The sequence below is a fragment of the Cynocephalus volans genome, chromosome 10 (assembly GCF_027409185.1).
Source record: "Cynocephalus volans isolate mCynVol1 chromosome 10, mCynVol1.pri, whole genome shotgun sequence".
Lineage (NCBI taxonomy): Eukaryota > Metazoa > Chordata > Mammalia > Dermoptera > Cynocephalidae > Cynocephalus > Cynocephalus volans.
Window position 1 is genome coordinate 17667270 of NC_084469.1, and position 15295 is coordinate 17682564.

The window sequence follows — 15295 nt, forward strand, 5'->3', positions numbered from 1 at the left end:
TTGGATGTACCACAGTTTATCTATTCACCTACTGAAGGACATATTTGTGGTTTCCAATTTTTGGCAATTATGAATAAAGCTGCTATACACATGTGTTCATGTTTTTGAGTGGACATGTTTTCTACTCATTTGGGTGATCATGGATCATGCTTTTGATGAAAGCTCATAGCCAAAACTAATGGTCACCTAGAGTTTCTCTTATCTTCTAGAAGTTTTATAGTTTTGCATTTTACATTTAGGTCTATGATCCATTTTAAATTAATTTTTATGAAAGATGTAAGGTCTGTGTCTATAGTCATTTTTTTACATGTGGGTGTGCTGTTATTCCAGCACCATTTGTTGAAAAGACTATCTTTTCTCCATTGGATAGTCTTTGTTTCTTTGTCAGAGATCAGTTGACTATATTTGTGTGGTTATTGTTCTGGGCTTTCTATTTTGTTCCACTGTTCTATTTGTTTCTTCACATTGTCTTGATTACTGTTACTTTATAGTAAATCTTGAAATTTGAAGTTGTGTAGTGTCAGTCTTCTGGCTGTTCTACTTCTTCAATATTGTGCTGGCTATTTTTGAGGTTTTGCCTGCCTATATAAACTTAGAATTAGTTTGTCCATATCCACAAAGTAACTTGCTGGGATTTTGATTTGGATTGCATTGAATCTATAGAACAAGTTGGGAAGAACTGACATCTTAACAACATTGAATCTTCCTATTCATGAACATGGAATATCTATTTATTTAGCTTTTATTTGATTTCTTTCATCGGTGTTTTATACTTTTCCTCATATAGATTAAAAGAGGTTTTTTCCCCAGCATTATTGAGGTACAATTGACAAGTGAAAATTGTATTTATTTAAGGTGTACAACATGGTGTTTTGATTGAGATATATATATATATATATATATATATGTATATTAGATATATATTTCTATGTATATTTGATTTGATAAATCATATATATGTTGTAAAATGATTATTGCTGTCAAGGTAATTAACATACCCATTACCTCACAGTTATCCTTAATCTTTGTTTTTCATGGTGGGAACACTTAAGATCTACTCTCTTAGAAATTTCAAGTATACAATACATTATTATTAAGTACATTCACCATGCTGTACAGTAGATCTCCAGAACTTATTCATCTTATAACTAAACATTTGTACCCTTTGATCAACATCTCCCTATTTCCCCAACCCCTAGGCCCTGGTAACCACCATTCTATTCTGTGTTTCTACAAGTACCACTTTTTTAGATTACACATATGAGTATAAGTGATAACATGCAGTATTTGTCTTTCTATGACAGGCTCATTTCATTCATGTTGTCATAAATGGCTGGATTTCCTCCTTTTTTTAAGGCTGAATAATATTCTTTGTGTGTGTGTGTGTGTGTGTGTGTGTGTGTGTGTGTGTGTGTGTGTATGCCCCATTTACTTTATTCCATTCATCACTCACTGTGCTCTTGCTTTTCCCCATGGCAAGAATCATGGGCTGAGGGTGTTTCTCTTTGCACTGAGCTGTACTTCCTTGGGGTGGGGTGACGTGGGCAATATAAAACTATTATTTTTGCCCTCTTCAATGTATCTACTCTCAGATTTTTTGCTCTAACGGTGTGCTAAAACTTCCCTGCTGGACTCCTAGACTCTCACAAAGGTACTCTTATGGGTGGTTGTAAAAATTGGTGCAGTGTGGTTAAAAAAAAATAAAAATAAAAAGGTAAAAAACTTACATTCTCCTATCTTGTTAGTGTCACTTCTCAAAGAGTTTTTTGAGCCAAAAAAGATAAAAACTTGCTAGCTAACATCACCACCAGCATTCTGGGCATGTGACTATTAAAAAATATATTTTAATTAGGCTGTACTTATAATTTTTGCCCTGCATTTGTAAAATGCAATGTAGTATCATAAGAATTTTTCCTTATTGTGACATCTTTTCATAATACTGTTTGCATAAAATTTTTGCCTTTTGAAAGCTATTAATATCTACAATAAAATGGATAAATTGTAGCATATTCATGTAATAGAATACTACACATCAATAAGAAATGAACTACTTCCACCACAACCATATAGATGAATGTTATAGACACCATGCTGAGTGAAAGAAACCAGACACAAAAGAGTACAAACTGCATGATTCTACTTTTATGAAATTTAAGAACAGAAGTTGAAATACTGGTTACTGCTATGTGGGGCAGTTTGGATGACGAAGGGGCACAAGAGAACATCTGGGATTTTAAGACTCTTTTGTATCCTCATTGGGTATTAGTCACATGGGTGTGTGTGTGTGCTCAGTGAGCTTTACACTTAAGATTAGTGCATTCTACTGTATATATTACATGTCAGTAAAAATGTACAAATAAAATGTCTATCAAAGGAAAAACCTTGGAAAATACAAAAGGGCACAAAGAAAAAAATGACAAACTTGAAGATGATCATTATGAACATTTTGATTTATGTCTAACCATGCCTTTCTCTATACATATATTCACTTTTATTTCCAATATGACACATGTTTATTTGTAGCCTCTCTTCATTTAATAATATATTGAGTACTTTCCTATTTTAATAAAGACTCTTTCATGTAATTTTTTAGTTGCAGTGTAACATTTTTGTGAGTACACAAATTCTGCATTTGATTAATTTGATAAATTGGAATATAGGTTGCCAGTTTCACCAGTATAATAAATAAATCTGGTATGAGCATCCTTTTAAATATATCTTTATACTTATCTCAGATTATTTCCTTCATATATTCTAAATACTAATCCTTTATTGGTTATTGTATTGCATGAACATTCTTGTGTCTATGGTTTATTTATTGTTTGTGTTTTCAAAAGTTTTTTATTTTAGTGCATTCACATTTACCATTGTTTTTTCTTCTATGAATTGTGGTTTTTGAATTTAGTTTAAGCAGTCTTTCCTTATCTTGTGTTATTTCTTTTAAAAGTTTTAAAGTATTTATCTTTTATAAAGCCTGAAATTCATTTTTGTTTATATTGTAAGTTTAGGAAGCCATTTTTTTCCTGTGTGAAGAATTGTCCCAGCACATTTACTAAATAGTTCATTTGTTTCCCTCTGTTTTGTAATTATACGTATATGATATAATTTGTAATTATATGTATATAATGCTACTTCTGCCACATATGTAATTTTCATGTATGTGTGAATTTATTTTTGTATTCATTTCTGTTCCATAGTTCTGTTTATCTAAATTGCCACATTTTTTAATTACTATAGCTTTAGAAAAATGTTTATATTTGGTATGGCGTATACTTACTTTGTTCTTTGAAATTATCTTGGCTGTTCTTTGTTCTACTCTGCCATTTGAATTTTTAGCCTTAGCTTGTAAATTCACATGCAGATTTTTGTTGGAATTTTTATTGGAATTGCACTGAATTTATGAATTAATTTGGAAAGAACTGACATATTTACAATGTGGAGTTTTCCCATTCATGAATGAGATACAGTTCTTCAGTTATTTTCTCTTTCTATATATTTTTCAATAAAATTTCATAATTTTATTTTTAAAAGTCTTAGATGCTCTTGGTTAGATTTATTCCTAGACAGATTTATTCCTAAATTAGATTTATTCCTAGGTTTCTATTGCTGTTACAAATGATATATTCTAAAAATTGCATTTTTTAATTGTTACTGATATATAAAAATGGTAGATGACTTTTGTTTATCTTATAGTCAACCACTTGCAAGGTGTGTCCACAGATCATCTTAAATTTTCCATGTAGCTCATCATACTGTCTTTGAATAATGACCATTTCTTTCCACTTCTTCTACACTTATTTTTTTACTGTGCTGGCTAAGATTTCCAGTACATTGTTCATCACAGGCAATGAAAAGACATCCTGGTCTTCTTGCTTATTTTAAAGGGGCAATTACTATTGTTATACACTTTAGTAACACATTTGCTGTAGTTAAAACAATTTTTATTTTATTAACAGCTCTATTGAGATATAGTTCACATGCCTAAAATTCACCCTTTTAACATGGGTGCTGTAGGTTATTTATAGTTATTTTTTGTTAGGTTAAGGAAATTTCGTCTCATCCTAGTTAGCTAAGAAATTCATTGTTTTGAGGAGCCGAGGGCCACCCCCTCTGCCTGGAAGCAGGCAAGAAAAGAGCACACCCCAGGGATCTCGTCAGGTGCCAAAGGCCTCCTCCTCCTCCCAGAAGCAGGCAAGAAACAGAGCACACACAGTGTTCTAGGCAGGAGCCAAGGGCTACCCCCTCCACCTAGAAGCATGCAAAAATAGAGTATGCCCAGGGTCCTAGGCAGGAGCCAAGGGGAACATCCCCTGCCTGGAAGCAGAGAAGGAGCATGCCAAAAACACCACTTCCACATGGGTGGTCCACCACAACCACCACCATAGCCACAGTTGCCACAAAAGAAGATCAAAGCAACAGTAGTAGCCATAGCCACCATGCAAGTGGCTTGCCAGACCTCAACTGCATTGACACAAAGTGTCATCAGCAGAGACCAGAAAAAGAAGAGGACGTCTCTCTCCTCAAAGCCCACTCCAGAGTAATAGAAGAAGCAACTGCTCTACAGGGTAACCAGACATCAATGTAGAAATATGAAAACCCAAGAAAATATGACACCACCAAAACAATACAGTAATTCTCAAATACCAGACCCTATAGAGCAGGAAACCTTGAAATGACTGAAAAGGAATTGCAAGCAACAATATTAAGGAAAGTCATTGAGATTCGAAAAGATTCAGTTAGACAACACAATGAAATGAGAAGAAAATCCAGGATATGAAGGAGGAAACTTACAAAGAGATTAATACCTTAAAAAAGAATGTAGCAGAACTCATGGAACTGAAAGATTCACTCAAATAAAAAACACAACCAAGAGCTTAAGCAGCATGCTAGAGCAAGCAGAAAAAAGAATTCCTGATCTTGAAGATAGTCTTTCAGAAATAATACAGGCAGACAAAAACAAGGAGAAAAGAATTTTTAAAAATGAAGAAAATCTAAGAGAGCTAGCAGACAACTGTAAGTGCACAAACATTTGAATCATGGGTATTACAGAAGGGGTGGAAAAAGGAAAAGGCATGGAAAACCTATTCAATGAAATAGTAATGGAAAACTTCCCAGTTATAGGGAGAGACATGGACCTTCAGCTCCAGCAGGCTCAAAGATCTCCAGACAGATTCAACCCCAAAAGATCCTCTCTAATACACATTATAGTCAAACTGGCAAAGCTCAAAGGCAAAGAGAGAATCTTAAAAGAAGCAAGAGAAAAACATCAAGTCACCTATAAGGGAGCATCTATCAAACTAACAGCAGACTTCTCAATAGAATCTCTACAGGCTGGAAGAAAATGGGATGATATATTCAAAATACTAAAAGAAAAAAACTGCCAGCCAAGAATACTGTACCCAGCAAGGCTATCCTTTCAGAAACAAGGGAAAAACAGTGTATTGTCCAGAAAAATAAAAACTGTGGTGGGAGCTCACCACCACACAACCAGCCTGACAAGAAATCTCCAAGGAAGTCCTGCATCTGGAATCCAAAAAATGGTAATCACTACCACAAACGTGCAAGAAAGAACAGAACCCACTGGTAGAACAAAAAATGCAAATGAGAAAGAGAAAGAAACTAAATCTTACTACCACAAAAAACCATAGTGACAATGTAATAATCCCCCTGCTTTACTTCTGATTTTAGTAATTCGGTCTTTTTCTTGGTCAGTTTAGATAAAGGTTTGCAAATATTGTAGATCTTTTTAAAGGATCAACTTTTGGTTTTGTTGATTTTCTCTATTGTTTCCTATTTCTTATATTTCTGTTGTAATCTTTGCTATTTCCTACTTATATTTGCTTTTAGTTTAGTTTGCTCTTCTATTTTCTTAAGGTAGAAGTTTGTTACTTGAGATTTTTCTCATTTTTAATATAGGTGCTTACAACTATAAAATTTACTCCAACCACTGCATGAGGCCTGCATCCTATAAACTTTGATATGTTGTACTTTGATGTTTATCTCAAAGTACTCTCTTAATTTCCCTGTGATTTTTCTTTTTACCTATTGTTTATTTAGGAGAATGTTGTTTAATTTCTATGCATTTATGAATTTCCTAAATTTCTGTTATTTTGGTCAGAGAACATATTTGCTATGATCTTATTTTTTAATGTATTAAGACTAGTTTATGGCTAAAAAATTTTTATTGTTATGATTATTAATTGTTTTAGAATTTAATTTTTGCCAAAGTAATTATAGGTATATAATTTAGAGTCAATTCTGTGGAGAAAAGCATCCTTCTGCCCCACCCCTCAATCCCAGTTCTCACTTCGCAGTGTACTTTTAACTTGTATTGTGGTTTCTTATATTTAACCCCATTTTATTACTATTTATTCTTTTTGCAGCTGGCCAGCAGGGTTATCTGAACCCTTGATTTTGGTGTTATAACACTGTTCTCTAAATGATTTGAGCTAATTGGCCAGCTGGGTTTGTTTTTTTTAGCTGCTGACTGGTACAGGGATTGAACCCTGGACCTTGGTGTTATCAGCACCACACTCCAACCAACTGAGCTAACTGGCCAGTGCTTCCCCAGTTTTTAAAAATAATGTGGCTTCTCCTACTTTTGAGCTTTCAATTTTACATGTTCTCTGTTAATTTTCTATTAGGATAATGATGATTTAGCTCCTTTAGACACACACACATTCACTCACACACACTCAGTCACTCTTTCTGTCCCTTCTTTTCCTACTTTTCTTTCCTTTCTACTTTTCTTCCCTTCCTCTTTCTTTCTCTATTCTCTCAGTATAGTTTTATCAATATATGGTACATATATCATCATGTGCATGTATTATTAAAGCTCATAATAATAAGAGCATATAAATTACTTTTTTATATCTTTTATACAACTTTGTTTCCTATGGAGTCATAATTAACTTTTTACTTATTTTTTTCTGTTACCCAGCTGTCAGTGTTTATGTAATCTAACTGGAAGTGAGCTTGGAGTAGCCACATGATTCAATATGTATAATTTCATTTAGTCCTTCTACTTTTAGTACAGTGCCTCACTTTCAGTAGAGTTTCTATATTTTATTATAGTAAATTGCTAGTCTTCTGCCACTGTCGGAGTAGAATAGTAGCCTTGATGTAAGGTATTGCTGAAGGGATTTGATTTTTCAAAAAGAGCAGTTTAATACAATGTCATCAATAATTTGCAGGGGTGATTGTTTTTTAAAGTTCATATTATCTTTCTCATTTGTTCTTTGTTTCCTTTTGAAAGATCTATTTGTTTCTTTAATGTTTTGTTCAGTGGGGACTGATTTTTTTACTCTTACAGATTTGTATTATTTCACAATATATCTGAATATTAAGATTTATGTGTCTTAATCTTAACTTTTTCCCCATTTTATTTTCATCTGAACGTATTTTATTGACAGAGTTGTCACCAATATCTTTTATTGCTTCAACATTCAGTTTTCTCTTTTATAATGTGGGAAAGTATACTTTTCTGTTTTCTTGTAATTTTGTCTTCATATCCATACTGAATTTCATCCATATTAAAATTTGAGTCATATAAAAACTGAGCCAGTTAGCATTTTATTTAGCATGTATTGTTTCCTTGAGTTATTTTAATTTTACTTATAATATAGGCATATTATTACCAGCATCCGAGTTACCTCCCTGGAAATAATTCAGGCATTTAGGGCAACATATCAACACTTTTATTATTATTATTATTTTTGTCCTTTATCGTGACCGGGCACTCAGCCAGTGAGTGCACCGGCCATTCCTATAGAGGATCTGAACCCGCGGCGGGAGCATCGCCGCGCTCCCAGAGCCTCACTCTCCCGAGTGCGCCACGGGCTCGGCCCAACATATCAACACTTTTATTATTATTATTATTTTTGTCCTTTATCGTGACCGGGCACTCAGCCAGTGAGTGCACCGGCCATTCCTATAGAGGATCTGAACCCGCGGCGGGAGCATCGCCGCGCTCCCAGAGCCTCACTCTCCCGAGTGCGCCACGGGCTCGGCCCAACATATCAACACTTTTAAGTCCTTTGGAGAAACCATTTGCTGCATTTTTTATTTAGTTCATTACTAATGAAGGGCACTAAGCAGTACCCTATTTGTCTGAAGAAGTAATGAACCTCCTAAATGTCCAGCTTATTATTAAAGTGTTTTGGACTCTGTAGAGAATTTATGTAATATGGGAATCCAAAATGCATTGTTAGCACTGTGTGTTAATAATGTTCAACTAAGATTTCAATGCATATTTCATTTAGGTTTCATTATACTTTCGAGTAGTTTCTTCTCCTATCCCCGCCCCCTGCCCCATACTTAATATGGGAATTTCTTATAGGGGCATTTTTCTGCTGTTCTGCAAAAAGAAGAAAAAGTCTTACCAGTTCATGGTAAAGAGGAGGCAAGAGAAGTACCTATAATTAGTGCTTCGACTCAGATGATGCTCAAAGGACTTTTCATGGTGCTTGACTATCTTTTTAGGCAAAATAGCAGGTAAGTGAAGGTATCTGGTCTGTGTTTTTCTCTTAAAAATATTAGCCTAATTGGGGCTAACATGTATTTAATACATACTAATTTAGGGTGAATAAATAGTAGAATCAGCAGCAAGTGTTATAGATATTATGGCTTATTTGCTCTTAATTATTGGCACAGATTCAGATCAATTGAAATTAATCTTTTTTATTAATGAAAATGAATGCTGAAATCAGTAAATAAATTTAATTAATTCATCATTAAATTTATGGTCCTGCAATACTAAACTTAAGCACTTAAGTTTTCTTCTAAGCATAGTTTAGATATGTTTTTACCAGTGTCAGAAAGTCTCTTTCCTGTATTATATGAATTTTGGAAAATGAAAAGCAGCCAACTTCTCTCACCCTATCCCCTGTTAAGTTATAGTACTACCTGGTTCCAATATTATCTTAAGATTTTTTTTTTGGTGGTAAAATATGCATAACAAAATTTATCATTTTAACCATTTTTAAGTATACAAGTTAGTGCCTTTGGGTATATTCATAATGTGGTACAGTGATCATCAGTATCCATTTCTAGAAAATGTTTCTCATTCCAAACAGGAATTCTGCACCCATGGAATAGTAACTCCCTAGACTTCCTCCCCCAGCCCCTGGTAACCTATGTCCTACTTTCATCTTATGAATTTGCCTTTTCTAGGTATCTCATATAAGAGTAATCATACAGTATTTGTCCTTTTATGTCTGACTTATTTCACTTTATTTAGCATAATGTTTTCAGAGTTCATCCTTGTAGTAGCATATGTCAGCATTTCATTCCTTTCTTTGGCTGAGTAATATACCATTGTATGTATATACCACTTTTTGTTAAACCATTCTTTTGTTGATGGACATTTGGGTAGTTTCCAGTTTTTGCCTATTGTGAATAATGCTACTGTGAACATTGTGAGTCCTGCTTTTAATTCTTCTAGGTATATGTATATATTTGTATATCCCTAGCAGTGGATCACAGAATCAAATGATAATCCTACATTTAACTTTTTGAGAAACTGCTATACTGTTTTCCACAGTGACTGCACCATTTTACATTCCCATTAACAATGCATGAGTGTTCCAGTTCCTTCACATCCTTGCCAAAACTTGTAACTTTGTGTTTTTTGAATAATAGCCATCCTAATGGGTATCAAGTGATATCTCCTTGGGGTTATAATTTGTATTTCCCTAATGACTAGAGATGTTAAGAATCTTTTGATGTGCTTGTTGGCCAATCGTGTATCTTCTTTGGAGAAATATCTATTTATGTACTTTGCCCGTTTTTGTTTTTTTTGGTATTGAGTTATAGTAGTTCTGCATATTAATCCTGTATCAGAAATATGCTTTACAAATATTTTCTCCTATTCTGTGGCTTGTCTTTTGACTTCCTGATAGTGTTCTATGATGCAGAAAAGTTTTTTAATCTTGTTGAAATTTAAATTTCTATTTAAATTTATCTGGTTTTTCTTTTGTTTCCTGTACTTTTAGTATCGTATCCAAGAAATCATGGACAAATCTGGTGTCATGAAGAGTTCCCCTTTGTTTACTTTTAAGAGTTTTATAGTTTTTGGCTTCCAATATTTTTATAAAATTCTCTCCACAGTTGTTAGATTCTTGACTTTAACTTTGACATCTGGTCTCTGTAAGGGTGATGTTAACAGTGAAATGTTATAGTGAGGACATGGTAGAGAATACCACATTTTGTTCTGTTTAAACCTGGGTGTTCTATGTACTCTTATGACAGAAGTTATAAAATGGATATCACTTTCATAAAAAGTATATGAAAACTGACATCCAGATTTTAAAGGAATTAAAAATTTTATAATTAGTTGCTAACACTTTTAAAATTTTCAGTAAAAATTATCTATTTTCTCATGTAATAAAAAAGTATAGCCTACCTTTTAGTTTCTTTAACCATAATACTGTTTTCTGTTTTGTAACTAATTATGTAGTGCAAAGAGCTCTGGACTAGAAGCTAGGAGGCCTGGATTTTGATTCTGGTTCTGCCATGATTTATAAATGTTTTAAAATGGGGCTGAGAAGTGGCTGGCAAGGGGTAAATTGTTAGATGATTTCTAATATTCCCTGTAAACATCAGTTGATCTTATGATTTAATGGCTTAGTTTATATCATAATTACAGAACTTATGTAGTGGTGAGGAGAATGTTATCTTTGAGTAGGAAGTATTAGCACTCCCAATTGAGTCTTAATATAATCAGTTTTTATATTGTATGTAGCTGGGTCATTATATGTTTTATAGAGTTTTGCCACTTAATTAGCATTTTCTTTGTATTTAGATTTGCAGATGATTATAAAATTGCTATTCAACAGACTTACTCCTGGACAAATCAGAATGATATTTTAGATAAAAATGGGTTCTCTGTTCTACCAAAAAATAAGAAACGTTCACGACAGAAAACTGCAGTTCATGTGCTAAACTTTTGGTGCTTAAATCCAGCTGTGGTAAGCTCATTATGTTGTAAATGAAAATTGTGTCTTCTTGGTTAGTATCAACAATTAACGTGAATTGTTAGACTCTTTTAAAGATGATTTTATGTATTTAATGTTATTTCCTTTTAGGCCTTTTCAGATATTAATGGCAAAGTTCGGACTATTGTTTTGACATCTGGTACATTATCACCAATGAAATCTTTTTCATCAGAACTTGGTGTTACGTTTACTATTCAATTGGAGGCTAATCATGTCATTAATAACTCACAGGTTAGTCTTATTTTTTTTTTTTTTTTTTTTAAGGCTCTCAGTCATTCTACTTCAGTCTAATTCCATATAAACAAATTAAAAGGTACCTGAAGTGCCAGCAGATAAACTGTTAGGAAATTCAACATTTCAGTTTTAGAATAAAAGAAAATCTGTCAGCTATTTAAGATTTCAACAAAAGGGAATACTAATAGTATTTCTTCAACCCAATTACTTTGGCTGCAGAGACTGTATTGTAGTTTCTTCATTTAAATAAATTTTAGTTTTTCTATGAATATTAACAAAAGAAAATTTGGGGCTGGTCAGTTAGCTCAGTTGGTTAGAGCATGGCATTATAACACCAAGGTCAAGGGTTTGGATCCCCACACCGGCTGCCACCAAAAAAAAAAGAAGAAAATTTTTACTTTTTTTGGGCAGCTGGCAGGTTCGGGTATCTCAACCCATTACCTTGGCGTTATAAAGCTGTGCTCTAACCAACTGAGCTAACTGGGCAGCCCTGATTCTTACTTCTTTACAATAGTTCCTATTGTATAGTTATGTATGTGTTTCTCTATAGACTATGTTTTAGCCTTACTCTTTTTACATCCCTATTCTTCCTCTGTACCTGATTAATACCTGGCATTTAACAAGTGTTCAGCACATGTTTGAGAATCTGAAATATGTTAGAAGTACTCTTATGAGTCCTATGATTTAAACTTTTAATTTTTCATAACAATGTCTTATAAATGTTATTTTAATTTTCCTAGAAATATTTGGACTGTTATTTTTCATTTTGCCTTTTGTTTCTTTTTTATGAAGTCATATGCAGTGGTTAGCTACATGCTTAACATCACCTGTGTGCCTTAACACAATTCTAGTTCTCCATAAAATCGTATACACAGGCTTATAGGGGATGTTTTTGGTTCTCACAATTACTTGGGAGCAACCACTGGCATTTAGTAGTTGGGAGCCCAGAAAGCTAAGCTCCTAAATAAGAATTATGCTTTCCAAAATGCCAGAGAAAAGTTACTATAAATAATAGTGTAGGAAGAATGCATGTTCTACATTTTCAAGTTACTTTCTTTAGAGATACAAATAAATACAGGAAGTTGTTAGTAAATTCAGCATATATTTTCCCATAAGAATGTTACAAGCGGTTTTCAAAAAGATCATGGAAAGATTTGTATTACTAGTTCTATTTTTCCATAAACTTTTTGAGTTACCCCCATATTATAGGCTCTAATTATATTCTCAACCTAGGGCAGAAAAATCGATTTAACCTGTAATGTAATGTCACTGAATTATAATAATAAAGCTAATTGTGCAAGCTGTATTCTGTTATACTATATTTTTTCCCAGGGGCTGGCTGGTTAGTTCAGTTGGTTAGAGCATGGCATTCTAACACCAAGGGCAAGGGTCTTGTACCGGCCAGCCACCAAAAAAAAAAAGTTCTCTCATATACTGTTTTTTCCCAACTTAAAAAAATTTTTTTTTAATTTAATTGTGGGAAAATACATATACACATAACATAAAATTTACCATCTTAACCATTTTTAAGCATACAGCGCAGTCTTAAGTATATACACATTATTGTGCAACCAATCTCAAGAACTTTTCATCTTGTAAAAACGAAACTGTTCCATTCTCCCCTTCTTGTAATCCCGGTAACTATCATTCTACTTTCTGTTTCTATGGATTTGACTACTCTAGATATTTCACATAAGTGGAATCATAATGTATTTGTCTTTTTGTGACTGACTTATTTAGCCTCATGTCCTCAAGCTTCATCCACGTTGTTGCATGTATCAGAATTTCCTTTTTAAGGCTGAATAATATTCCTTGTATGTATATGCCACATTTTGATTACACATTCATCCATTGGTTTCCTCACCTTTTTATTTTGAAAAATTATAGATTTCAGAAAATTTGAAAAATAATATTAATGCTTTTTGCAATATTTGCTTTTCTATCTCTCCCTCTCTCTCTACATTTGAGAGGGAGAAGGAGAGAGATTGCACATTTTTGGATAAACAATTCAAATGTAATGTGTAGACATCACAACACTTTGCCCTTATTTAGTTTAATATGTGTCTCCTAAGATTAGTATCCTTCATAACCACAATACTGTGATCACAACCAAAAATTAATACTGATACGATAGTCAATATTCATATTCTTCAGTTACTTCCAAAATGTCTTACATCTTTTTATTTTTATTTTTGATCTAAGGTCCAGTCAAGTATTGACTTGTATATATTGCATTTAGTTTTCCTGTCTCTTTAGTCTTTAACATGGTTCTCTTGCCTTTTTGTTTTTCATGACTGACATTTTTTGAAGAATTCAGGACACCAGTTGTTTTGCAAAATGTCTTATAATCAGGATTTATCTGACTGTTTTCTCCTAAGATTCAGGTTAAACAGGTGGGCAAGAATACTGTATAGGTGACGTTATTACTTCCCATTGCATCATATCAGGAGACAATATCTGTGTCTTATTACCATTTATTATCAGTTGATCATTTGATTAAAGTGGTGTCCATCAGATCTTATCTTGCAAAATGTACCTCAATCTCACACATCATTTAATAATATAGGACTTACGTTTTTCAACAGTCTGTGATATTTGTGTTGTCTTTAGATTGTTAATAAAGTTTGTTCTTTTTCCTAGTCAAATTATCCAGACTAAGGGTACATCTATGAATGTAGAGGAATTATAAATAACTGAAATTTGGAGGGTCTGATTTTCTATGACTTGGGGTTTTTGAGCACCAATGAATTTTGAAAGAGTAGTTCCTGTCATTTTTGAGACTTAACTATGGCAGATCATACTGGCCTTCATCTAAAATATTTTAGAATTATCTGATTCTGCTGTTGGTATATAGACCTGATATATTCATTTCATTTGTTCACTTATTCATCCAACAAAAATTCATTACATGCTTAATTTTGCAAAGCTATTGAGGAAATAGAGATAAGTGCAACTCTTTTTGTTTTCAAAGAACTTTCCTTCTAAGAAAATTCAGTGATCTGCCTAAAGCTAAACTTCTATAAATTAAATCTGTATATAAATTAAAGATAATAGGAAAACACCCAACAATTTAAAAATAAATTTCCTCTAAACTTGTTGCTTGATCTTTTTTTTACATATATGTAAATACTTCTAACTAAATATTGATTTTCCTGCCTTTTTTAGGTATAACTCTAATACTCACATTCATATTCTAGGTTTGGGTTGGTACCATTGGGTCAGGTCCCAAGGGTCGGAATCTCTGTGCTACCTTCCAGCATACTGAAACATTTGAGTTCCAGGATGAAGTGGGAGCACTTTTGCTATCTGTGTGCCAGACTGTGAGCCAAGGAATTTTGTGTTTCTTGCCATCTTACAAGGTAAAGGAATATTTATGGTTTCTTTTGCCTTTAAAAAATCATTTAAATTTTAAAAATTACCATGATAATCTTCCTAGGGTCAGAAGCATCAGGGTAATAATTATGAACATAGTGTTCTAAGCATCATGTATTGTTTTACTTTATTGATTAAGATACTGCCTGATTTTTCTACCTCTGAAGTCTAAAAGAAGATTCTTCAAGCAATGTCAGTTATATAAGAGAACTGTTTATGTGTACATGCTTTTTATTCTTAGGGGCAAGCTGATATTTTCATAGGTGAAGGGAAAAGGATTATTTTTCACTTTCATAAATTATACTTTTGAATGTTTCAGTAAAGTGAATCTAAGCAAACTTTCTTTGTTACCCATCATTTTGCTTCATGTATCTGGTCAGGAGAATTTTTTTCTTGTTTTTAGAGTCACTCTGATTTTAATAATTTTTGAGTTAAATTTTAAAAATTTTTTAAAATTACATTAAAGAGTTTATTTTATGAAAGGGTCAAATGTCATCTGTGGCCTAAATAGAAATTATATATTTTGGTCCTCCTAATATTTAAAGCATTGAAACCATGTATAATTCCTGACAGTAATATCATATGATATTAAAATTTAAACTAAATCCGGTATAGAAAAGTGGCATTCCCTGTTCTTTTTTCATTGGTAGTTGTACCTCTATGGACAGAAGCATAAGTAATATAATATATTCGAA

General features: G+C 33.0%; 1 protein-coding gene across 1 annotated transcript in view; it reads left to right on the plus strand.

The window, feature by feature from the left end:
* The window catches only part of BRIP1 (BRCA1 interacting helicase 1), a 163472-nt gene that overhangs the window by 66818 nt on the left and 81359 nt on the right, over positions 1-15295 (plus strand). Inside the window, exons 10-13 of the mRNA XM_063113182.1 lie at positions 8339-8493; positions 10802-10967; positions 11085-11225; positions 14426-14587. Coding sequence (XP_062969252.1) covers positions 8339-8493; positions 10802-10967; positions 11085-11225; positions 14426-14587 — 624 coding nt within the window. The remainder of the gene's footprint in view (positions 1-8338; positions 8494-10801; positions 10968-11084; positions 11226-14425; positions 14588-15295) is intronic.